At 36.9% G+C, this 25,672-nt stretch overlaps 1 protein-coding gene across 1 annotated transcript; it reads right to left on the reverse strand.

The window, feature by feature from the left end:
- Positions 1-35: 35 nt before the first annotated feature.
- Positions 36-25,672, reverse strand: LOC121426514 (sodium-coupled monocarboxylate transporter 1-like). The gene is made up of 16 exons (XM_041622850.1): positions 25,516-25,672; positions 23,991-24,352; positions 21,311-21,376; positions 20,219-20,270; positions 18,091-18,158; positions 17,136-17,290; positions 12,155-12,292; positions 10,851-10,980; positions 9,399-9,487; positions 6,843-6,955; positions 5,709-5,779; positions 5,242-5,328; positions 3,617-3,834; positions 2,690-2,790; positions 1,233-1,357; positions 36-379 (listed from the first exon to the last, which is right to left on the reverse strand). The coding sequence occupies exons 2-16, from the start codon at positions 24,330-24,332 to the stop codon at positions 233-235; spliced, it is 1,902 nt and encodes a 633-aa protein (XP_041478784.1). The 5' UTR covers positions 24,333-24,352; positions 25,516-25,672; the 3' UTR covers positions 36-232.

Raw genomic sequence — 25,672 nt, forward strand, 5'->3', positions numbered from 1 at the left:
TTGATAATGCCTGTAATCACAAATTGTTTGGGAAAGCAAAGTCGCTGAACCAACGAGAAATTCTTCGGCCAAGCTCGGCTTAGCCTTGGGCTGATGTATGGCCATGGAGAGTAAGATAACTGTACCAAAAAGTAATTTACAGTAGCATTTAATGACGTCAGCTGGTAATGAATAATTCAAATTAATTTTCAACGAAAACTGTTTTCAATGAAAAGAAATGCCTTATATGACTTTAAACTGGTGTACATATTTTCTCGGAGTGTTTGCCGTCACCTTGCACGGAGCCCATGCTCTTCTCGTCGGCGTATATTTCATTCATTTTCCCCTTTGTGCCGCTGAAGTCAGCACTATCCTTGACTTCGTCAGTATCATCTTCGTCCTTCGAAAGAGGAATAAAAATAGAAAACAACAATTACCGCAAACAAAATTGGCAGTTATGACAAAAAAATAGTTTGTATGAGGCACACGTTGGTAATTCATGTGCGCAGAGCGCAGCACTATCTTTTATTTGCACAGGCCTATAAAAAAATCTCGTAATATTAGAGAACACAATAATTGACTTAATACAAAACGTTTTTATATATGAAATTATGTCAGGATTGAAATGGAGCCTATAGAGGCATATTCAATATTTTGCCCTTTAGAAAAAAATAGGACTTGTTTTAATTTTGTAATCTTTTAGAGAGTAAAATTAGTCGTAATGATATTTGGAACCATAAGCGGGTGGAGAAATGATTGTGTGAGACAATCTGAGAATTATACCTGGGGGTCTTTCACAAAGAGCTAAGTGTGACTTGCGCCAACGCGAACATGTTATCTGATTGATTGATACGCGGTAGTGTGTGCCCCGTGCTTATTATTATTTATTTTGATCAATATGCGCTATATTTCAAACTCAACTGAAAGTTAATTTCGATTCTTAAGTCACACTTAAATAATTGTGAAACACCCCCTCGTGGTTTCAAATAGCTTTGCGAAACAGTATTAAGTCTCTCGTGCAACGTATTTTATCTTAATGACTGTTTTAGCAAAACGTGGAAGTGATCAGGCATCATTTGTACCAACTTGTAGTCTTTTTTTTACTAAGTGAATTTGCTATGGCTCTCGATGTACGAAGTTGGAGTTCTGACCCGGTATTTGTACCTTTGAGCAACACATTCTATAAAAAAAACCAAAATCTTGTCTTGTGAATGGAACAAAAATATAATGAATAAAAGAAAAACTTTGCTTACATCATAAATGACTTTCTCAATTCCACATCGCATCCTAGTTTTCATTGATTCTGGTAACCACCAAAAGAGGGCGTCTGTCAAGTTGTTCTTTAGTCTTGGGTCGATGGTATTTGGGTCAGTGAAACCTGTGGATCAACGAGAGATAGAGAAACACGAGGGGGCGGGGTAGAAAAATTTAGGGAGAATTATGAAATGGGAGGGAAGAGAGCGATATTTCACTTTTAATTAGCTTGTATTTGGCCATTTAGTGAGTAATACGAAATTCAAAAAAATAAATTTGAAAATACACGCGATCGTTTTCGATTGCTAATTTTCATGAGTCTGGAAATGGGTATCACCTGGTGTTGTTTTGTTGGAGTAGCCCTATCACTGTTAGAAAATTTATCATTAAAATAAAAAGAACTTTCTGCAGCAGAGTCTCGAGAACACCTGTAATCTCACAAGATTGCGTAATCTTACAGGAAATTGGTATTTGGTGTATGGAATCTTACAAATTTTCTTAAATAAAACACCATTTCCCCCCTTTTTAAACAGACCTGTTCTGTTAAATTGCAGATAAATTCCTGTTAAATTGCAGAAAAATTCCTGTTTTATGAATTTTCAGAATGATTCTGTCATTGCTTTCTGCAAAATCTTCTTATTTTTCTGTAAAATCAGGGTTTTTAACAGTGTATAGTGCGTGCCTAACCCCCATAAAAACATACCTCAGTCTGCATAACTCACCCTGTTGGAGCCGAAAAGATTATGTTAATATGAAATCAGTTTAGGTACATTTTACGAAACATAAAAATGTCAGATCGCATGAAGCACTGAAACCCCATTCGATGATTATAATTCACCATCAAGCCTCTGGACAAAACTACATATGGGTACGATGTAAACATGAAATAAAACAAAACACCCCGTGGCATTATTTAGCCCATCATGTCAAGCATGGCCCGTAAATATCCACAATAGAGGGAATGTGGGTATACATTATAAAGCTACATAGCCGGTTATATTAGAATCTGCCCTAAAATGATAAGTGCCCCCCTCAAAAAAATAATAATAATAAAACAAAATGAATAAATGAATTAATGAAAATGAATAAATGAAAAAATAAATGAATACAATAAATCAAAAGGAATTAACAGATAAATGATAAAAAAATATATAAAAAAATATACAACGGAAATGTTAAGAAAATATGATGAGGCGCTACTAAACACATTGAGCAACTTGCCATTTTTTAAGCCATTTCCTATCCGTTTTTTAAGCCATTTTGAAGCTGGATTGTAGCACTAATGATAAGGGGGCTTCATAAAAACGGTTATTTTTATACATGGAACGGTTTCAAAACGGCCGCAGAACGGCGAATGCTGTCCTATTTGCAGAGCTTCGCTCACTGCGGTAGGATATTCAACGAAGCAACAATAACCTGGAACCTTAAACTAGCTGAAAAATAAAGAAACTGGTACCTGTGATCTTGCTTGCTATACCTCCTACAACAGTGCAGACGATTAGGCCAATGATGGAATAGTATAGAAACGATATAGCGTACAAATCGGCTATGCCGGGCCTGTATGATTTAAAGAAGAATTGAATAATGAGGTGTTGCAAAAGTTACACACAACTTTACGCACGACTTTCACTGGAACATTTTCTTGGTTGTTAAGTCAGCTACTGTAACACACGGATGTATCTTGTAGCACAAGGATGGGTCACCAGTCGTTCGCAAAGCCGTTTGGAGCTAACGAAAAGCTTTATGAAAAACCCACCCACTGCCCCTAATGGCCAATTCACACTTCGAATTGAAAAGTAAGAACACGATATATAATATGGATCAGTAGACAAATATACTTAGGCCTAATTTTAACAATTTAAATCATGTTTAAACATTTTATGTAATTCAACTTCGACGAAATTTGATGTTTAGAGTTTACCTTTACCTTTAAGGAATATAATGACATTGTGTGGAACCAGAAATCAAATCAGATGCATATAGGTTATATACGTCTGCCCCTATTACTACTACTACTACAACTACTACTACTACTACTACTACTACTACTACTCCTACTACTATTACTACTACTACTACAACAACTACTACTACTACTACTCATTAACTACTACTACTACTACTACTACTACTACTACTACTACTACTACTGCTACTACTACTACTACTCATTAACTACTAACTACTACTACTACTACTGCTACTACTACTACTATTCATTAACTACTCATTAACTACTAACTACTACTACTACTACTACTACTACTACTACTCTACTCCTACAACAACACCTCACCTGGGTTGAGTGCACCACAATGTGGGTAAATTTCTTGTTGAATGATCTTTGCCGAATGATCGAGGAGAGGGTGGGCGTCGGGCTTACCTTGATTCTGGTTTATCCTCTTGCATTGAAAACGCGTCTGTATTCTGTGTTGTAATCATGGTAACCGGTTCGCCGGTTACCATTGACTCGGTTATATTTGGGACCGGACAACCTTCTACGGAGAGGAAATTCTTTCCTCGAGATGACGGATAAAGTATGGAACCGACCTTTATCCAACCGACGAAAAGCACGCTAGTAAAGAGACCCGTGAGTGCGCCCTACAAGAGATCAAAGACACATAATCCATGATAGGTGGATTTTCATAGTAACGGCTTATTATTTACTAAAGAAGCTGTAAGGAAGAGGCCGTAATTGTTGTAAATGATATGACACAAAAAAGTGGTCTCAAGCAGCGCTTCTCAACCGATTGGCCGCGAAAAGTTCCAGAGAAAGAAATATAGGGGGAAAATATATACTTTATAGACCTGGAGAGTGTTTCATCAACAATTTTGGCCGACAAGTTGTCAGATCTGACAACTTTCCTTGATTTCGATTGGCTGAGGGGCACTGTTACCATGGTAACTGTCGGATAAAACAGGACTTGTCGGATAAAACGTCCGACAAGTCCTTTCATGAAACGCTCCCCTGGGGCCGTTGGATAAGGAGTTGCGTAAAACGGAAACCAGAAAATCAATTGCAAGTCCCAAATGCGAGCTGTTGATTGGTTGAAAATCTAGTTGCGCATGATTTTTAGAGTTGCGATTCTGCATCTCTTCTTTCTGCAATGGGCCCCTGTCCGAACATGTTATGTCCAATCGGTCTACGTGGGTCAAACAAATCTTAAGCTCGCTTATAGGTATCATGCATGTTGCAAAGCATGCACATACACACTATGATGGTTTCAATCTAACTTAGATGTGAACCTCTTGAGCAAATGTGCATGCATATGGTTGTCGCCCATCCACCGGACATTTGCGAATGCAGATTTGTTTTCAAACTGTTCGTTTTGAAAGTCCTTCAGAGCTTTGTGTTCGAATTTCACGAAACATTTTTTTTCTTTAACATGGACATGATGTACGTTATCTGAAAATTTTGGTTGGTGGGCCTCGAAAAAAATCTGAAAGTCAAAGTGGTCCTCGAGCTGAAAAAAGGGTAGAGAAGCGCTAGACTAAAGCGCAATGATGGAATTTGTAACATGCGACAAGTCGTTCACCTCCTGTATTGATGTAGGCCTAGGGAAGCAGAGTATGAGCTAATATCGCAGGAGAAATTATGAACTTATGAATTGGCTGTGCAGTTTTGTGCTAAAAATATGCCGTCAGACAGCTTATCAAATTTAGCTTAACATGAGATCTTTACGAAAAACTCAATATTTGAGTATGTTGACTACGTTTCAGTTTCTTAAACAGACACCCGTTGGCGTAAACTTTTTTTTGTGGGGGTGGGATGGGTTTAAAGTAATCGTATGTCTAAAGTAAAGAATTTGGTCAATTGCTGGGATTAATGTTCTTGATCGTGGATCGTGGATTGTTATTGATTATTGTCAGTGATTTTTATGAAACTCCAATACTCCAATCCTTCCACTTATTTTGTTTGCAATGTACATGATCGATAAAATGGAATATATCATATCTATCGGTGTTTTTAACCAAATGAGATGTCTTAAAAAAAAAATCAGTGTTCACCTTTGCGTTGCTTCGGTGCATGTAAATACCCAGTAAGAATACTCCAATTATTGAACCAGATGTGATACCGATGAGCGAAAGACACAGCTTAGGAAGAAAAAGCGAAATGATATTGAATTACATTAAGAGTACATGTTATAAACTATTTGTTCTAATATAAAAAAAATTAATGGCAAATATATTTCGTTTGTATTTGAATAGGTACTGCTATAATTCAAAGGGTTTTTACTCAGCCAGTGGAAATCAATTCAAGTGTATGTCATGTATGTTATAAAAATATTACGAGACTACAGTACATGTACTCAGAATAGTGCATTGTGGGTGAACATGGACAAGAACCGGGCCAGTTTTAAGTAGTTAAGGATTGTAGGTGGTGCAATGAAAAGCTGCTTATTTGTTTTCGCTTCACACTGTTTTTCCTGTATGACATCACAGTTTGTATTTTATATCATTTTTTTATTCCTTACCTCTAATACACCCTGTCCTAATTTACTTGCAATGAAGGCGAATCCAATACTCACAACACCGTACAGTACAGCTGCAACATAAGACATAAGAACATACATGTAACTTAAGATGAATGTCTTTTTTAAAGTGGTAAATTATTTGGAATAGATTTAGGGGCAAGCAATTATATCTCTTATAAAAACATCAATTGATCTACAGTCTTCCAAACAACGAATCACTTCAAACGTGTGTATTCTGATTGGAAATAATAACAATAATGATAATATAAACAATATAGTTATAATGATATTGATAATAATAATGAATATGATATTATTATAATAATAATAATGATAATAATAATAATAATAATAATAATAATAATAATGATAATAATAAAAATGATAGTAATAATAATGATAATAATAATAATGATTTTGATGATGATAAAGATAATAATAATAAAAGCAACCATGATCATGAAACGAAACGGTTAAGTGTGTTCTGAAAGAGGATATCCTCCTTAAGTATTCGATATCACTCTTATTAAGTATATGTATACTCTCAGACAATCATAAGGTATTATTTGGGGGGGGGGTGTAAATTTCATAATCATTTTGCCAGTGTAAGACAGACAGGAAAAGTTGCCACTGGAAAATGTCAGGGGTCTTTGATCATGTTGATTCTCATGCAATCATAACCTTGAACAATTTTACAATCAAACACAATTATGAAGTCATCATCCAACACTAGCCGCAGTAAACTTCATTGTCAATTGACTTCCCAGTATTAACATGGCACTTGATACTTTCCTTTCCCTCAAATGAAAAAGCCCGCTTTGATTCTGGTTTCGAATAGGGACAAAAAGAACATAGGTGTCCATTTGCAAACCCTCATGTAAATCGATGGGAATATCAATAATACAAATATATTTTTCACCCAATAGGCATCTCCCAGTGGTCATTAGGAACCCCTTTTTCAAATTTTATATTTTCACGCAAAAACTAAAGGTTCACCTGCATGCCTCCAACTTGCTAGACATTGCCATTAACACACACCCACTTTATTGTCTTTTGTTGAGGTAAACTGCATAAGAAGGAACGTTGAAACAAATATGATTCTACTTATATGTGTATCTCAAGTTAGTTAAGTACCGAGGGATTTGATAACCCTGGCGTAATTCCTCTCGCTGATGTTAGGCCAGAAGACCTTCACGCCATCCTCGCCGGATATAGCTGCCAATGAGTTCACGCCAGAAGACAATGTGCTGCCAAAAGATTAAAGAAAAAATGAACTAGTCGAATTTTAGTCAGGCTCAACATCGATTTTTTTTTTCATTTTTATGCGTAAAATGTAGTTTACAGAAAAATCTTAATTTATATTTCATTTGTTTAAATGTAAGTATATTTGTATTTCCTTTACTTTCTTTTCCTATTATTCTTCTATTCATTTATATATTATTTATTTATTCTTTATATTTACTTTATCTTAGATCATTATTCATTCCTAACGTTCTTTTTTAATCATTATTGTTTATTTATTTTGATTTATTTATTATTATATCATTATTAAATATAATTATTACTATTTATTATTTTCAATGGGGGGGGGGGGTAGCGAGTTTTATTTTACCATAACAATAATTCCAAAGATTACTAAGGATTAGTTAATCTAAATGTTGAGATCTGGGCTCCGTAACACAAAGGTTTGCGATGAATCGAAAATATGAAAGAACACTTCTGATTGGTTTCTGGTCGGTATTTTGCGACAAATGCGCGTGTAACATTGATCTTGATTGGTCAGTTCATTTAGTGATTAATCGCTAATCTTTGGTCGCAGGTTTGATACCTCTTTGTTGGTAGATCTCTGTAGACCTTTAGACAACTATATGACTGAAGAACTCTGCTCTGTCATTTTTTTTTAAATTTAGCATTGTGTCTGTACTTTGTTTGATATTAATTTGGATCACTCTCTACCCTTCAGGAAAATGTTATCAGTAGATAAGTCAGGGAATTGAGTGTGTCTGGATTTTGAAAATATGTGTGGAATCTCAGATTTTCGTGCGTTAAGGCAGATTCTGTTATTCTGACCCCAAACCATAACGTCCTGAAGGCAGCTAGGGCACTTTGGGTTACTCCGGCCTTCGTATTGGGTTTACGAGTAACATAATTTGTGTGTCGTGAGCGTGCATTATATGCTGACCATCTTGGTGGAGTGGTATAAAGAATAACACGGATTGGCCAAATACGGAACCCTGGGGAACTCCGCAAATTAGGGGGAATGGTTCAGAAAGCGTATCATTAACGATTACTTGTTAGGACCATAGGGACTGCGTAGTCGAAAAGGACTAATGCTACTTGGTCGCCCTTGTCCATAGCCAGCAGAAAATCGTTGAAAAGTGAACAATGCAGTCTCTGTCGAGTGATATTTCCTACAGGGGAATGAGGCAAAGTAATCATGCCTAATCCCTCAAGATGAACTCTGAGTTGTGACGATACAATTCTCCCAAGGACCTTACCCCAAAATGGAAGGCTTGCGATGGGACGGTAGTTATTTAGTGAAATTGGGTCAAGTGTGGGCTTCTGGAGAAGAGGTAGGAGTAGAGATGATGGTTCGGAGGAAGAGACCGGAGGACAAAGAAAGGTTAAACAGCTTAGTGTTGAGAGGCAGGATATCGTGAAGGAACTTAAGACATTCTTGAGAAACGAGAAACGTAATTACTTTTGGTTAAACATTTAATGCCCCTAGAATTCGTACGTTTTTCGTAAGAACATCCCGAGTTATTCTTTCGCCAAATGACCATCTTACCTTTTTTTTGTTCTCGAACAATGGTCGGACGTGCAACTAACGGTACTCGCAAGTCATTCGCACGAAGATTTACTTTACAGTTCCACAAATTGTGTACCTACACATTTTCAGTCCCTTATGAAACCCTTACAAACTCCAAGGGTCATTCGTGAGAGAGCCGTGCGAATCTTCATTCGTAATGCGTTCTCATGAACGCCGTAAGAGCCCTCTACAGACAACTTGAGGATTTCTCACGATCATTGCAAGAAATTTAATGCCTCTAGAATTGTCTCTCGACCATACAAAATATTGCATGGTTCTCTTTACGATGTTCACATACGGATGCCTTACAAGAGAGTTTCGTATGACGCTACAAAAAGGAAACAAATCTTGAATAAGACCATCGATCAAGCTGCGAACTTACGAATGTCTACGGACGGTACGGTCTGCAAATGCTGGTTTCGAACGGCCTTCTTACGAAGATCTTACGGAAAGGGATAAACGTTCGTACGGCGTTATTTGTGACTGAGCAATTAATTTCATTATTACCACATACATTAACATTGTAAGCAAAGGAAATAAGATAAACTTCGAGCGTGGATCTCATATGAAATTAGCCTTATACATTTATTGTTAATGGATTGAAATCCCCACGACCACTGTCGGATCCAGGGGGGGGGGGCACAGCCACCCGTGCCCCCTTTTGGGAGGCACAATTGAAATTTGTATTGTTAAAATAACTATGTAAAAATGCCGTTAACATTGTTAAAACAGAAGTTGCTTGCCTGGTTGTCAAATTATTCCTCGAGAAAATGTGCCCCCTTTCGAAAAAAATCATGGATCCGCCCCTGCCCACGACAACCTGGAAGTGGGTTACAGCGGGGGATATTAGGTACTATATTATATGCATTGATGTAACTTACCTGATGGAAGCACTGACGACAGCTGAAAGGAAGAGTCCAGGGAGGCCAGGCATATCACCAAGCAAATCCATAACCATCAATGGCATGATCTAAGAAAAATGTATAAGCAGAAGAAAATGTGCTTAAAGAATAATCCGACATACTGTAACTATAGACAACTAATTCATTGAAAATGTGGTGCATTGCCGATGGGCCAACGCCTGCTTGTGCATCTGCGTTGCGTTTGGCATCTTCAGATATGGTCTATTCCTTCTGCACTTTGACTAATTACAGTTAGGCTATACCTATTTCGTCTCACGTCAACTTGATCTGACACAATTTCTTCTATAAGGGTTACATGTAGATGAACTGGGTGTTTATTTGACAAAGTAAAAATATGAATTACACGAAATTACAACAGAATTGTGAATTACAGCAGCTCAATTTGCCAATGTCAATCGAACCAATTGTTCGTAATAGAATAAATGGCTTGTAGCCACCTGGCCAATGTGATAGTATTTCTCAGAAATAGACAAATAAATATTAAGTGAATATATAAAACCGAAAATATTATGCCAAATACGGACTCCGCTAAAATAGCAAGGACCTTTGTAGTTCCGATGGGTCCACCCCGAATGGCTAATATCGGCATTTATTGACATAAATAAATTGTTTTAAGGTACGCCATAATTTTTATTTTTATATATTTTTGCTCCGAGAATGTAAAAGTAGTAATGACGTAACTTATGTTGTGAGAAGGGAGATATGTTTTTTTTTTAATTAAGGGAAGCTGTGGAAGCGACGAGTCGTGGTGTAGCGGTTCGGAGTCAGAGGGTCGTGCGTTCGAATCCCGGGGCGGCCTAGCGTCCTTTGGCAAGGAGGTCAATCCGCACTTTCCTACTTTCCACAAAAGAATCTTTAAGACAACTTTTTTTCCACTTGACATTTCACTGAATTGTGTTAGTCATATTTTAGAACCCTTGTTAAAGGCCCTATAGTTACAATGCACAATAGGTTCTCTATCAGCCAATCCAATGGAATGATTTCGGTAGTTGTTATAATAACAAGTTTCATGACATTTTTTTAATTAAGGAAAGCTGTGGAAGCGACGAGTCGTGGTGTAGCGGTTCGGACTCAGAGGGTCGTGTGTTCGAATCCCGGGGCGGCCTAGCGTCCTTTGGCAAGGAGGTCAATCCGCACTTTCCTACTTTCCACAAAAGAATCTTTAAGACAACTTTTTTTCCACTTGACATTTCAAATTTTTGGCATGTTGAACTGTGACTGAACTATGTTAGTCATATTTTAGAACCCTTGTTAAAGGCCCTATCAATGACATTGCACAATAAGTTCTCTATCAGCCAATCAAATGGAATGATTTCGGTAGTTGTTATTATAACAAGTTTCATGACACGGGCCCCTGCTTGAAAATGAATATAATCCATGTAAGAGAAGGACCAGTTTCATCAAACCTACCTGATCCTGTGACTTCACGAGTCCTTGTGTGTAGGGGTCACAGTCTACGTAGTACGCGTACATAACTACACCAGAGAAGATGCAAAGTCCCACAGTAAAGAATTTGATGATGGTAGCAAGTATAAGCGCCCTACGAATAATACAACATTACCATTTAATAAAAATGCAGCATCATGTATGTTATTTGAAATGTATGATGGAGGTCGGGTGTCCGGACACTTTATCTTTTTGAAGCCTTCTTTTTTTGTCTGTGGATTACACTAAAAATATGAATTCATTACTTGTAATCATCTTCTATTTTGTTCTTTTTACTATTTCCTATCATTTTGTACTAAAAACTGATGAAAATTCGCTTGTAATTTTTTCCAAATGACTTTCTAAATTGATTGTCCGGACACGCAACAACTGGGTATACTTTACATCTTATTTAGAAACAAATTCTGACGTGATCATTTTTTTTTTCGATTCAGCATGCTCATTATCATATTTCGGTAGAGTGCTATTACAACCAAAATTCACACATCAGACTTGGAATTAAGTTCATGGGGTCGGAATATGTTATCAAATAAATAAGTGCCTACATATAGGCCTCATTGAATTCAGTGTGCTGTAAAGTGGCCATGGCCCTGGGAAGTGGTACCCCAAAGATTTTACTTGCCGGGCGGCCGCGTATATTATTCTCCATAGGCAGCACCCCTGCAATGCTCGCAGGTGTTTTAAACGATGGAATGTAACCAAAATCACATACATTTCGTAGTGAAACTTTTTTTTTCTTGCTTGTCAAATTTCTCGGGGACACAATAACATTCCTTTTGCAGTGAAACCTTTATTTTTTATTTATTTATTTTTTTTTTTTTTTTTGGGGGGGGGGGTTTGCTTGTCAAATTTACATCACACTGCAAAACTTCTAACACCAGCCTGGAATCTATTTATGTCCTAACCAGAGATGTGTTAAACATCACCAGTTAGGTTTTGGTCTAATTAACACCAGATATGTGTTTACAACACAAATTAGTATTAAAACAATATCGGTTTGATTTCAAACTGGTGTTGTTTCAATAATTGTCTGGTGTGGACATAATATAGATTCTGGTCTGGTGTTAAATCAACACCTGAGTTTTTGCAGTGCAGCACCCCAAGCAAAAAATTAAAGGAAAATGTATCTTTCCCAGCGGGCAGCCAGTTCGTAATTCTTTCTAACCGGGTATATATATACACTGATTGAAATGGGGCTAATTTTCATTTTTATGTAATTCTCATGCAACGCCCTACACTATCTACTGCCCTAGAAGTGTAGTACTCACTGTGCAGCCCTCCTTCTCGATCCACATGAAAAGAGTCTCTGGATAACAGTTTGGTTCACACCTGTCCCAATATTCGTTGTTAACATCCCCAACATCATACTCCACACTGAGTAGCGGATTCGTGGGTCGACACTAAACCTGTATGAAGAATCATTGAACGGTAACAATTGTTCATATATCCTAAAACTGGATAGGCCCATGGGTGGAAAACCTCAGGGGTGGTCATCCCCCTACTTTTTGGAAGGGGGCACAATAAAAAATCCCCCCATTGTTTGTGGAAGGAGCAAAAAGGAAAAAAAAGAGGGAAAGAAAGGCAAACAAGGAACAAGAGAGGAGAAAAGAGGAAGAGAAAAATAAATGAAGAAGACGAGTTAATAAAATAAGGTGAGGGGAAAACATGTTTCGAGTCACTACATAATTTTTTTGCTCGCTCTTCGTAGTTCGCATTGCCTGTTGTTTGAGCTTGCGATTCACGCTCGCAACACCTTCCAAGGAAAGGATGCCCAATTCACAGTTGACAAAAATACTAGTTTTACAAGATCAGCATTGAAAATTTTCCCAAACCGCTCGCTTTTTACACTCTCTCGTGAAAAATAAAGCCTAAATATATATCATACCATAATCAGAAATCTTTGCTCTACTTGATTACTCTACTTTGCTCCGCCGCCCTTCTTTTCGCCTCCCCATCCTCATAACAATTGAACAACAACGGTGACCCCCCCCCCTTCACCACGTTTACCCTTCCGGTTTTCCCGGCTTTGCCACAGATTATATCATTTTTCGAATTAACGAACCTTTGGAATGAAGAACCTTATTTTGTTTTCGGAATATCGAACCTTCGGAAAAACGAACCTTATTTCGTTTTCGGATTAACGAACCTTCGGAACAACGAATCTTATTTCGTTTTCGGACTAACAAACCTTCGGAATAACGAATCTACGGAATTACGAAGTGTAACCATTTAATTAGGGGCCTATATATCTATATTGTTGTATAAGAAGGCTAAAAAATGATACATATATACATATATTTATATTCATATATATATATATATATATATATATATATATATATACTGACGAAGAGTGTGACTTTACCTTTCATTTTTTAGAGCTATGCTCCTTTTAAAATCTATGATTTTATTTCTACGGCATTTACTATACCTTTTATGATTATTTTATTCCATATGCCGAAGCAGACTATTTCTATATATATATATATATATATGTATGAATGTATGTATGTATGTATTTTTTTTAACAAGTGCACGCCAAGTTAGCAATAATGCATATAGCATTTCCATTTATTTAAAAGAAGGATAAAAGAGCAAGGTACATTAAATGCCTTGCTTACGGGCATGTAAGTATGTTTGTATTTACGCACGCTCACACACTCACACATGGGTTGGTGTGCGTATGTGTATAAGATAAAAAACAATGGAAAATTCGATTGTGTCCCCTCACCTTTGAGGAGGGATTTCCGCTCAAGAATATGCCTATGTCTGACCTTATGCATGTTATGATGATTATTATGATAATTTCTTAGACGTGAGTGAGTTTATGTTTGCATGGCCATGGGAACGATTTTATTTCAAAGGGGGTGCTGATGTAAATTTTAAATGAAAAAAGGGGTTTCACGACAAAATGAAGGTCATCTTGGTCCTGACAAATGTGACATGCAAAGTTTTTTTTTTTTAAATTAGGCCATTTTAGTTATATTTGTCCATTTTGTCATTCCTACTATATAGATTTCCAGGGAGTGCTGCCTATATACACGTAGCACCCCTAGGTAAAGTTTAAGGCTGCTTTAGCACCCCCAGCACCATAGGCGGCGGAAGCGGGGGGGGGGGGACGTGTCCCCCCTAAATTCTCGGTGGGGGGGGACGGTCCCCCCCTAAATTTAGTTTTGATAACTTTTTTTTTGTTGGCTTGTCAATTTTTTCCCCTGCGTCCAGACCTAAATTCACGTGGAACCCCCCTGAAAGGTGTGTTGACCCCCCCCCTGAAATTTCGGTTGATGACCTTTTTTTTTTTTTTTTTGCTTGTCAAAAAATTTTGGGGGGCGCTTGTCCAATTTGTTACCTGTGTCCATCCCAAAATTTCAGCTGGACACCCCCCTAACTTTTTTGGCTTCCGTCGCCAATGCCCAGCACCCCAGCTTCCCAGGGCCATGTTATGTTGCGTACTAATTTTATCAAATAAAGAGATCGAAAGAAAAGATATCCGAAGACAAATCCCATGGAATTACCATGCAGGAATCGAACTCTAGTATGATTAATGGATATATATTGGACTCTCACACGGTAAAATAATGTCAAGTGTGTTCGGAAAAGTTCAAGGGTATTGCGGTATGAGATCAGGGTTATTCATGCTAATGTCATTAAACATAAACAGATGACACAATATAAAAGGAAACTGCCTCGTAGAATCACATTTCCCTCGACCTTACTGTATTTATCAACGGGAACATGACAGCGAATCAACGTACACCATTAGAGGCAATATAAAAACAAAAAAAATGTTAGCTATTTTGATTACGAGCAAGAGACATACACGCGAGCGCAAGGGGGGCGGGGCTGCCGTCTTTTTTTTTCTCAATGATTACCCCTCCCCAAAAATGTTTAAAGAAAAAATACAACAAAAATATATGAATAAATGAATTTAAAAAAATAAATAAATAAGGTTACGGGGAAGGGGGTGAATACTTTGTTTACGAGATGCATACGCTTACACCTTTTATATTTCCGTGCTACCAACGATGTATAGACGTTCCATGTACCTTCATATCTTTCCTCCCTCTTTCCGTTGTTCAGCTTCAGTGGGTCTGATTTGCGTGGATGCACAGAGCATACAGCGATCGGCGGATCCAGCTTTTGGCGAAAGGGGGGGGGGGGGGGCGCACTGCCGAGCGGCGCACATATTTTGGCACTTCACCGGCGCCATAAAAGAAAATGTTGAAAAAGAAAAAGAGGTAATGCCTGACCCTGTCAAAACACGCACACGCACACACACACACATGCATATATATAAATATATGACTCATATCATATAGATATACATGACTCATGAGATAGAGACACATATTTCACCGACAAATTAATGCGAGCGCGAAGCGCGAGCTGAAATTTTTAAAGTATACTGACCTGAAAACAGGAAAAAGGTGCCTGTTTAGGACTGTTTGTAGTAACTCATGAGGATACATATCTCACTACACAGATAATGCGAGTGCCGAGGGCGAGCTGAAATTTACTTATATTCTGACCAGAAAGCTTGATATTCTAAGCATTCTTGGTACCAATGATTAAGATGGGTATCTAAAAAAATGCGAGCGAGCTTAAAATTTTGATATTTCGATCTGAAAACATTACAGTTTAATGTACGTTTTAATAAAGAACAAGATTATATCCAACAAAAGATTATTGCAAATCGAAGCGGGAGTTCTTTTGAGGTTCAGAACTAAAAACGGGACATTCTATTCACCTATTTAATCATGAAAAGTATGGGGTTTTGCTACAGAAATGATGCGAGCGCGAAGCGCGAGCTGAAAATTTTTATGTTCCAATCTGATAATTTGAGCACGATTTTTAATAAAGAACGAGTTGTGTAGCTCAATCTCGTTTGCTGATTTCTGTGTAACATTACCATCTTATTGTTTTTGCACATGCGGAATTATTGGGGGAGGGCAAAACGATCATTCTTGACAGCGGCGACGATCTAGATTTGGTTAGCAATAGGCCCTTCTTCATTATTCTACCGGCGCTTATTGATTGAAATCAGGGGACGCTGATCATTCTTGACCGGCGCCGATTTAAATTTAGGTGGCGCCGGTTAAGACAAAGGCAGCGCCGATTTGTCTTGACCGGCGCCGATTTAAACAAGTAGTACTGATTATTTTTACCGACGTTACGTAAGATTCAGGCAGCGGCAATCCATAATCGACTGGCGCCGATCTAGAACCAGGAGGCGCCGATTATCTTTGACTGGCGCCGATTTTTAACCAGGTGGTGCTGATTATTCTTGACCAGCCCCGATTTAGATATAGGTGGCGCTGATTATCCTTGATCGGCGCCGGTTAAGAACTCAGGCAGCGCCGATTTTTCTTTACCGGCGCCGATTTATAACCAGATGACGCCGATTGTTCTTGTCCAGCGTCGATTTAGATTTAGGTGGCGCTAATCATCCTTGATCGGCGCCGGTTAAGACTCTGGCAGTGCCGATTTTTCTTGACTGGCGCCGATTTATAACTAAATAGCGCTGATTATTCTTGTCCGGCGCCGATTTAGATTAAGGTGGCGCTGATTATTCTTGATTGGCGCCAGTTATATGCAGGCAGCGCACTGCTACCGGCGAAGTTGTTGGGAAAAGGGTAGTTAAAAGAAAAAATAAGGAAGATGATATGATTACGCTTTGCTGGGGATAGTCTTTCCTTTACTGTTGCTAATGTTATATCAGTGTATAATTTTTTTTTAAGCAGCGCCTTTTCCCTTTCTTTCCTTTATTTTTAATTTTTCAAGCGGCGCCTTTTCTTTCTTTTACTTTTTTTATTTTCTTTATTTTGAGCGGCGCCTTCGGCGCCGCTCAAATATTAGGGGGGGTGGGGAGGGGCGCGCACCCCCCTGGATCCGCCGATGCAGAGGATACAGCGGACGTTTAATGGATGATAACTGACATGCAATGTTTCTTGTTCGGATTTGCATCGTACCGTCGTTCCATAAATTTTGTGCAGCTCAAACTTTTTCACAGTGAACGGATGCTCGATGGATAGAGCGCATGTAACACGTATGCAATGAGTAAACACAGGATGGTAAGATTTTTGTTTACGTTTCATATCCGCTTTGCGTCCGTATATGGAACCGAGCCTTTGACAGTGAGTATCGATTACGTGTGAATAAGTCCAACATGTAACACACTGAACACGTGTACGGCGCCTTTTTTTCCGGCAGGGGTGGCCAAGTATTTGTTATATAATATTAAACACTCACTGATCAAGCTTGATCCTTCCTCCTTGATGACCAATGCGGAAGACTTCCCCTACGCCACCGACGTCGATTGATCCTTTGACGATGACGGCGATCACGCCGAGCAGGATGATAACCGTCTGTAGTGTGTCGGTCCACAACACGGCCTTCATGCCGCCCTAAGTTAATATTGAACGCAAATTGGAAAATGCATAATCAAGATGCTACTACCTGTTATGATGGCCTTGTGATAATGGTGATGATAAGGAAGAGAAAAATAAACGTGTGATGATGAAGAAGATGATGGTGATGTTGTTGATGATGATGATGGTGATGATGATAATGATGATATGTTGATAATGATGCTGGCCTTACCGTGTTGATGATGATGATGATGATGATGATAATGATGATATGTTGATAATGATGCTGGCCTTACCGTGTTGATGTTGATGATAATGAGGATGATGATAATGATGATATGTTGATGATGTTGATGATGCTGCTGATATTACTGTTGTTGTTGATGATATAGTGATGGTGATACTGAGAAAGATGATGATATTAGCAATGTTGTTGATGATAATGTTGTTGGTGATTATGATGATTTCATTTATACGCATGGAATAAGATGACATATTTATCTATGATATACAACCGAATAAAAATGCTACAATGGTAAAACAAATTATTAGGAACAAGCATAATTTGATCATGATAACAACAGCGAGAGGTTCAAAGAGTGGCGCCATTAGGAAGAAAACAAGGAAGAACGCGAAGTAGAATTTAGAAGAAATTAAAAACGTAGTACCACAATAGTAAAATTGAATAAGATTATTCAACCATCACAAACATTTTCTATAAGCACAAGTTAATCAAATATGCTACCATCGTTATCAATCCTCTTTAATTTTCTGATCTTTACGAAAACATACGAAATACATGTGTGTATTTTCTTAAGGAAATACTAATAACTTACCACTGAGGTGTAGAATATGCAGATGACACCAGTAGAAACAACGCAAGCCCACAGATCCATTCCAGTAACTACATTTTGCACAAGAAAAAGATTGAATTTAAAGTTTGAATTAAATCATAAATAGATAAATACAAATCAAATGGGATTAAAAGAAAATGGTGAAACTGGCGAGAAAAGGAGCAAAAGGGGTGGAAAAATAAAAGTAAGAGAAAATAAAGGAAAACAAATATGGAGGTCAGCATCTATGACGTATATCTACACGATGCAGTTCAAATACGAGTTTTAAAGATGTTTTCTATGAATCTATACAGATTTCTATATTCCACATAATTAGTACTGATTAGTATTGTATAGACATTCCAAAGCTAATTATTAGCTTCTCCGCTATAGAGTTTAACTAAATTAATCACCCTCATAATTGTTCATCCTGGCTCCATCTCTTCATAAAAAGTCATAAAGATGCATTTTTTGCACCTTTTCTACATACGGTGCAAAATTACGCCCCAAATGGTGCTGTCGGTGTTAGGTGCAAAAATGAACCTTTATTTTTCAGTGCATATCGGCCTATTTTAATGTTTGTTGCATTGGAGCTATTTCTTTCCCGATTTTTTTCTTGGCGAAAATTCTGTTTGTTAATGGAACATGGAACATCAATGCCAAGAAACATCAATAATATTTTGGGTTTTTAGAGTTTTATTATTTTTTTGATAGTGGACATACAGGGCTCAATCATTGTTTGTTCTTTTTTAATTTTCTTTGCATAAATTCGATACTGTTAGTAAGTTTCTGTCTTCCGGTGACACCAGCAAATTTTAACTGTTTGCTGCATTGAAGCTATTTGTTTCCCCCATTTTTTTGTTGGCGAAAATTCTGATTGTTCATGAATGCAAGAGAAAACGGAACAAAAGTGCCAAAAACATCAATAATATTTTGGTTTTTTTAGAGTAATGTTTTTTAATAGTGGACACAGGACTCAATTATTGTTTGTTTTTGGTTTTTATAATTTTCTTTACATAAATTCGTTAATGTTTTGTAAGTTTTGTTCGGTCACACCAGCTAATTCAACTCCAAGTAGACCAAAATCCATTACATTATTATTACATAATCGGTCGGTTTCGTGGCATAGTTAGTGACATAACAATGGGTTGGAACTAATAAAGAATTTCAATTTCACCTCCTTTTAAATGATGGAGATTAATTATTATCATGAAATCGGGAAATATCATTTTAAAGAGTACCATAGATATCATTACATGTGTAAGAAAAATCGAGTTTATATTTGTATTTGCCAGAATTATTAAAACTTGCTCTACTGTGTTCATCATGGCCCTAGGAAGGGCTACATTGAGGGCTTTATTAACAATATGCAGCACCTCCTGGAAATCAGGTTGACAAGCCATTCCCCACTGTCCCCCTCAAAACCAAACAAGAACAAACAAAACCCCCAAAAATGTTATTGCTCTTAAAAATAATTTATTTGTCTATTCATGTTTTTTTAATTATGCACTTAGTTTTTTTTTCATTTTGTATTTTTATGCATGTAATTTTTTAAATTGTAAAACAAGTCCTCAGCATCCACTATTAAAAATCGTTCCCAGGACCCTGGTTGTCATTAATGGTAGAGTCATACCAACGAAACAGAGTCCAAACCAACAGATGGTAGGCTATGTAATTAAAAAGAACATAACAGGTTTCGCATATTTTTCACTGTAAAAGAAAATAAAAATTGGGGTGAAGTCTTTCTTGTCATATGATTTTATCAGATATCTTTGTGGGCATTGCGCAAGAAATTTAAACGCAACATGATGAGGAAGCGCTTGAAACATTTTGTTTAGGACAAATAACATAAGTGCACTCATAGATTCATAGGGGAAATGATATATTATGATATTGATTTGTTGGATTTATGAGACCGTCGTTTTTATTGCTTATAAATAGAGCGATTTGGGCCGTTTAATGCACTAATAAAACAACATGCAATAAAAATGAACTGGCGTATGCTAAATCATGCACTAAGACTATGGTGTCTAGATTTGATAAAGTCGTTTTTATATGACGCTTTTTAAGATAATGCATTTTGTGACTTCGTTTATTTCCGTTTATGGCTTTAATATCTCAATCAACTGACCTGCATTGATCGCGAGTGCGGGTGTGTACATTGCAATTCCCATGTAGAGTACCTGCAAATGAAATCGTTGCCAAAACAAATACGATTAAAACTCATCCAAAATCGAACGTGACCTTGTCAACTTGGCATCCTGTCGTACCTATTTCATCAACGATGATAAATGAAATGAATGCTTTCAGATTCACGACGAGCAGACGAGGACGTTACCCTCGGTATGAAACACAGTGATAGAAGCAGAGTTCGCACTGTAAGCTATTTTAAATTATTGTTATATATTAGATTAAAAAATACAATTTAAATTTAGATAACCACATACTAAGAGCTATCCACCATCCTGTCTGTACTCATAGATCTTGAGAAGCAGTCCATGAGATGTTTGTTCCAACTGCGTGGATTCAAGCAAGAATGTAACTCTAGTCCTCTAGTCCTTGATTCAACTGGCATTCCCTTGCAAACATTATGGGGCACCATTTTTCAAATTATTTTTCAAACAAAATCAGAACAAACCTTAAATATTCAATATTACAACCGCCTTTCACAATTGGCTGACTATCATAGAGGTGGATGAATTATCCATCTCTATGCAAATTACCCAGCTGATTCTACGTGAAGCATGTGGTTCAAACTCCCTCATTGTTGAAATTAACCATGCTGGACTAGCAGATTTACCAGTCATTCTCACCTGCCATTCTCAGATTTTTTTTTCTTTTATTTGTCTATCTATTACATTTATAAGTGGGCGAAATGATAATAGAAAAAATCCTATTTTGGTTAAAATTTTCAACAAGGGTATGCCATCTAATTGAATGCTCCTTCGACAAACAACTTTTTTCTTCTTCAGTTTTATGACAATTCAAACCATTCACTGAGGTGCGAATTATAACTCTTTTGTCCAGTATTTGGAACCCTCAAGAAATAAGGGGAATAAAGTATCCTTTACGGGCTTAAGAATCTTAAATAGCTCTAGAAAGAACCTAAAACATAAGATTCCAAAGTGGCTTTTTAGAACATTTTAGGGAACCCTTAAAAGATACAGATACGGGACAAGCATAGAACCATCTAAGAACCCATTTGGCTAGGACTGTTGCTTACTGTTTGGATGGAGAATATAATTGTGCAGGCAGTTTTTACTGTTCGATTGAACCTCATCTCGAGATACTGTATGAAAAGAAAAGAAATGTCATGAAATATTAACTGGAATTCGGTCAGAACTTCATTCGATTCTGTCAACGAAAAAACTAGATGGGTCTGCACAGGAGGAGGAGGTCTGACAATACTCATGTAGAGAAAGATTATCTTAAAATCTTTTGTTTTCTGTTGCAGCTGCATGTTTATTAGAATAAAAGTATATCAAGCTCTTTTTTATATTACGATATAAAAATATAATAATCATATCTAAATAACAGCAATGAATAACTAAAAAATATATAGAAAATTTGTGAATCAAAGCAGCAGTTTTGTCCTTGTTGATTATGGACAAACAACGAATTTGCAATTTTTCGCCACCTCCGAAACTTCGGACGAGACTACTCTTTGGATTCACCAATTGTCGACAAACACTTCTTTGTTGTTCTTTGTCATCATGTGCATTTCACAATAGATTTAAATTGTTCCTGAATCATCCGTATGTCGCTGAGCAAAATCTTAAACAAGAACTCCATCTTGAAGTTTTTGTTCTGCGATGCACGACGGATTTAAGAACACCGTCAAGTGTATTGTCATATGACAAAGACAACTGGGGCCCGTTGCAGAAAGAGTTGCGTTTAAACGCAAATAAAAAATCAATGGCCAGTCAAAAATGCGCGCTGTTGATTGGTTGAAAACCAAGTTGCGCATGATTTTTGGAATTGCGATTGATTGCAACTCTTTTTGCAACGGGCCCCTGATAATTCTTTGTCGAAAATTGGTAAACGGAACAGCAGCTAGTTTCGTCATCGTTTAAGAGCTGTCGTTTTGTTTTTGTTTTCATGAATGGCATTTGGCAATAGATTTTATCTGTACTTGAACCCACCCTACGTCCCTGAGCGAAAACTGCATAGTAAAATCCAACAAAGACGTTGATCAGGACTTCGATCTACACGTACACTAGCGGAAGTAATAATTATATAACGCAAGTATGTCATAATTTTGGTGGAGTCGGTGGAGGGACACTCTGCAATACACAGCGCATGTGCAAAACTACAATGCCTATGTGACTTCTCCAAAAAAGTTTGGAAATCTGATTAAGATCGATAATTTCTCCTCGGTTTTAGTAAATATCAACGTGTAATTAATATTAATGAATATACCATTTAATTTTCTTTAGAATGATGCCCTACATGATATGATTGTGGTTCACATGGAGGTGCAGTGCCTTGAAATGTGGGGCAAGGTCAAAATTCAAATATTGAAAGTCAATGTTCTTTTTTCCGTAGTGATCAGTGAGTTTCTCAGCGGTTTCTTTTGATTTTGATCGATAATCCCTCTTCTGTTTTAGTAAATATCGATGTGTAATTAATATCAACATGATCAATGAATATATTATTTAATTCTCTTTAAAATGACACACTACAGGATATGATTATGGTTCACATGGAGATGCAGTGCCTTAAAATGTGAGGCAACGTCAAAATTGTTGCAAAATGACAAAAATTGCAAAATGACACAATATTGAAAGTCACTGTTCTTTTTTCGTGGTGATGAGCGAGTTTCTGAGCGGTTTCTTTTGTTTTCATGCACCTTAACGTTTACATGGAATTAAACACACCTCAAAACACTTGCACAAGGAAACACATAGCAAACAAACATGCATGGGTATTTTCAACGACGACTCAAACCATATTATCTCACAGAACCATCACTCCATAAACCACACCAAAACATAAAAAAAAGAAGAAACAGGGGCCATCTCTACTGGCACAGACAAAAGAATCATGTTGTGTATTGACCCTTCATGACTATTTCTGCTTGTTTCACAGCTTTTCAATTTAGACATCATCCAACACTTTAGAATCCTGCTCTTTTCGTGATGGCATGATCATTTTTAAAAGCAATTAAATGATCTTTTCGAACCCTATCAAATATGCATTGTGTAAAATTGTGAGCTGGGAGATTTCAATGGCCAAACTCAGATTTTCAAACTTTTTTTCGCCCGTTTTGCAGCTTTTCAACTCAGACCTCATCCAACACTTTTGAATCCTGTCCTTTTTGTGGTGCCATGATCATAACAAGCATGGTATCTTTTAAAGAGAATTAAATGATCTTTCGAATGATGTCAAATATGCATTGTGTAGAATTGATAGTGAGGAGAAATTAACGGCCAAACTCAGATTTCCAAACTTTTTGAGGGGTTTAGTTTACATTGAATTTATTTTGATCAAGGGTAGGTTCCATGAAAGAAACATGTCGCATGTCAAACTGGTCATTCAACTGGACATCGCTGCCAATCAAAATTGGAAATGAAAATGATAAAGAATTGAATCGAATTGAAAGAAGTGATTTCAAATTATAAGAAACACTTTTGAGACTCGACAATTTGTCAAGCGAAAAAAAGCTAGAATAAGGGATACGATGTCAGTAAGCATAGTAGGGAGATCGTACGATGTGGCATGTTCAAGTTTAAGAGCGTCGTCAGGAATCATATTGGACTACTGTGACATAAGCTTTATACATGAATAGCGAACTGTATTTATTTAGGACATTAATTGATATAACACCTGTCATTTACCAATAATTGAGAAACAATATCTACATTGTGGGGGATAGTTCCATTAATTATTGTTCAGTTTTATACCTGGTAAACACTGGTAATGCGTAAACGAAAGAAAATTGGAAGAAAGAGGCGTATGATGAGGCAGTTTGAAACCGCGTATGACACCAGTGACCAAGCAAACATAGTGTCATACATGTAGATCTCGCCTGGAGTTCCAATGACCGATATGGCAGACACGAAACTGACAACGACCGACATCGCAACTGGTATCATGCCCATTTTCCGATCTCCTAGAAAGAACTCTTCGGCCGTACGCTGGCGTCCACCGGAAAAGGCGAAATAGATGCCGATCGCTGCCGAGAAGAGTAGCATCACCCCGAAGATGACATAATCCCATATTGCAAAGTGACGTGCGGTTTCCATCGTTGATCAATAATATGTTGCTGGGAATGAAAACAATCAAATACATGCATACAAATTCCACAGTCATATTTTGACAAGTTTCAGGGTTTTATCAGGAATATTTTTGTTCTAATCGCCGATTAACATAGCTTACATATTTACATATTCGCGAACACATTCTCATCAACATAATGATTCGTAATCTCACACACTTCTTAACTTTAAGATATGATTCTCGTAGTAACTGCGAAATGAAAAAAAAATGCAAGCCGGTTAAAGCTTTCGTTTATTCCCAATCATTTCAATTATTTTCGAAATCAATTCTGATCTAAAAAGAGTTACAGGCTAAATTGATGGTGGTTCTTTCCAGTGTTTGGACACCATATCCGAGTCGGACATCAATAAACTATATATAATGGTAAGCTACATGAATACAAAACATTCACATTTAAAATGTTGGGCAACATTCAGATTAACCGATTGAAATTTATTTGGTAAGATAAAAATCACAACAAAATGATTGATATAAACAATGTAGCGCATGAAATACCAGGATTGCTAACAAAAAGTTAAAAACTTGAAAACAAGCAACCCCTGACTTAAACAATAATGAAATATAACGAGAATACAGTAAAATTACATACAAAATTATATAAAATACATAACGATAGAAATGTGTTAATAAATTCATATGAAATCTTAAGAATTTAACGAACATTAAAGAAATAATCACAATCATTAAAATAATTTCAAGTGGCAATCATTGTGCTCTTTAATTTATTTTAAAATGAAATGTTATTCGCAATAAGTTTAAGTTATAGTTTACAGAATTCAATTTTTTTATTCCTGAAATCTAAATGATCTATTTTGCAAAAAAGAATTTGTAAGTTTTGGAAGACGAAAGTCACCCATTTTTCTTGTATTAATTGTGTGATAACAAACTTTCCACCGTTTTGGGTAATATATGTTGGTAAAAAAAATAATTATAATTCTGGGAAATTATGATCCAATAGAGCTAATTTATTAACCAATTATTAGTTTATTACCTATTTTGGACGGATTTTAACCAATAGTTGTGTGGACAGTATGTTGCCCAGGGATGGTTGAGAATTGAGCCTTGTTTTGCCAACCTTTTTTAAGAGTGTATAGGTCCATTGTGCAACGAAATCAAATTTGAGAAAGTTATACATTTTGTTTTACTTACGATAGAATTTGCAACTGATGAACCTCAGTTTGATGGAATTGCTTGACTAAGTTGCTGCAGTCCCTGTCTTATATTGTCTACATTCATACGTGAATGACATAGAATGTAAACACGTTACTTATTTTATATGCATGGACTACGCCCACATCAAATACGT

This window comes from Lytechinus variegatus, chromosome 13 (genome assembly GCF_018143015.1).
Source record: "Lytechinus variegatus isolate NC3 chromosome 13, Lvar_3.0, whole genome shotgun sequence".
Lineage (NCBI taxonomy): Eukaryota > Metazoa > Echinodermata > Echinoidea > Temnopleuroida > Toxopneustidae > Lytechinus > Lytechinus variegatus.

Coding starts and splice junctions, on each gene's coding strand:
- LOC121426514 (XM_041622850.1), bottom strand. CDS start 24,332: ATGGAAACCGCACGTCACTTTGCAATATGGGATTATGTCATCTTCGGG. Junction 21,377..23,990: donor GCATTACCAGTGTTTACCAG/GTATAAAACTGA, acceptor CTTTTCATACAG/TATCTCGAGATGAGGTTCAA. Junction 6,956..9,398: donor GTCGTCAGTGCTTCCATCAG/GTAAGTTACATC, acceptor ATCTTTTGGCAG/CACATTGTCTTCTGGCGTGA.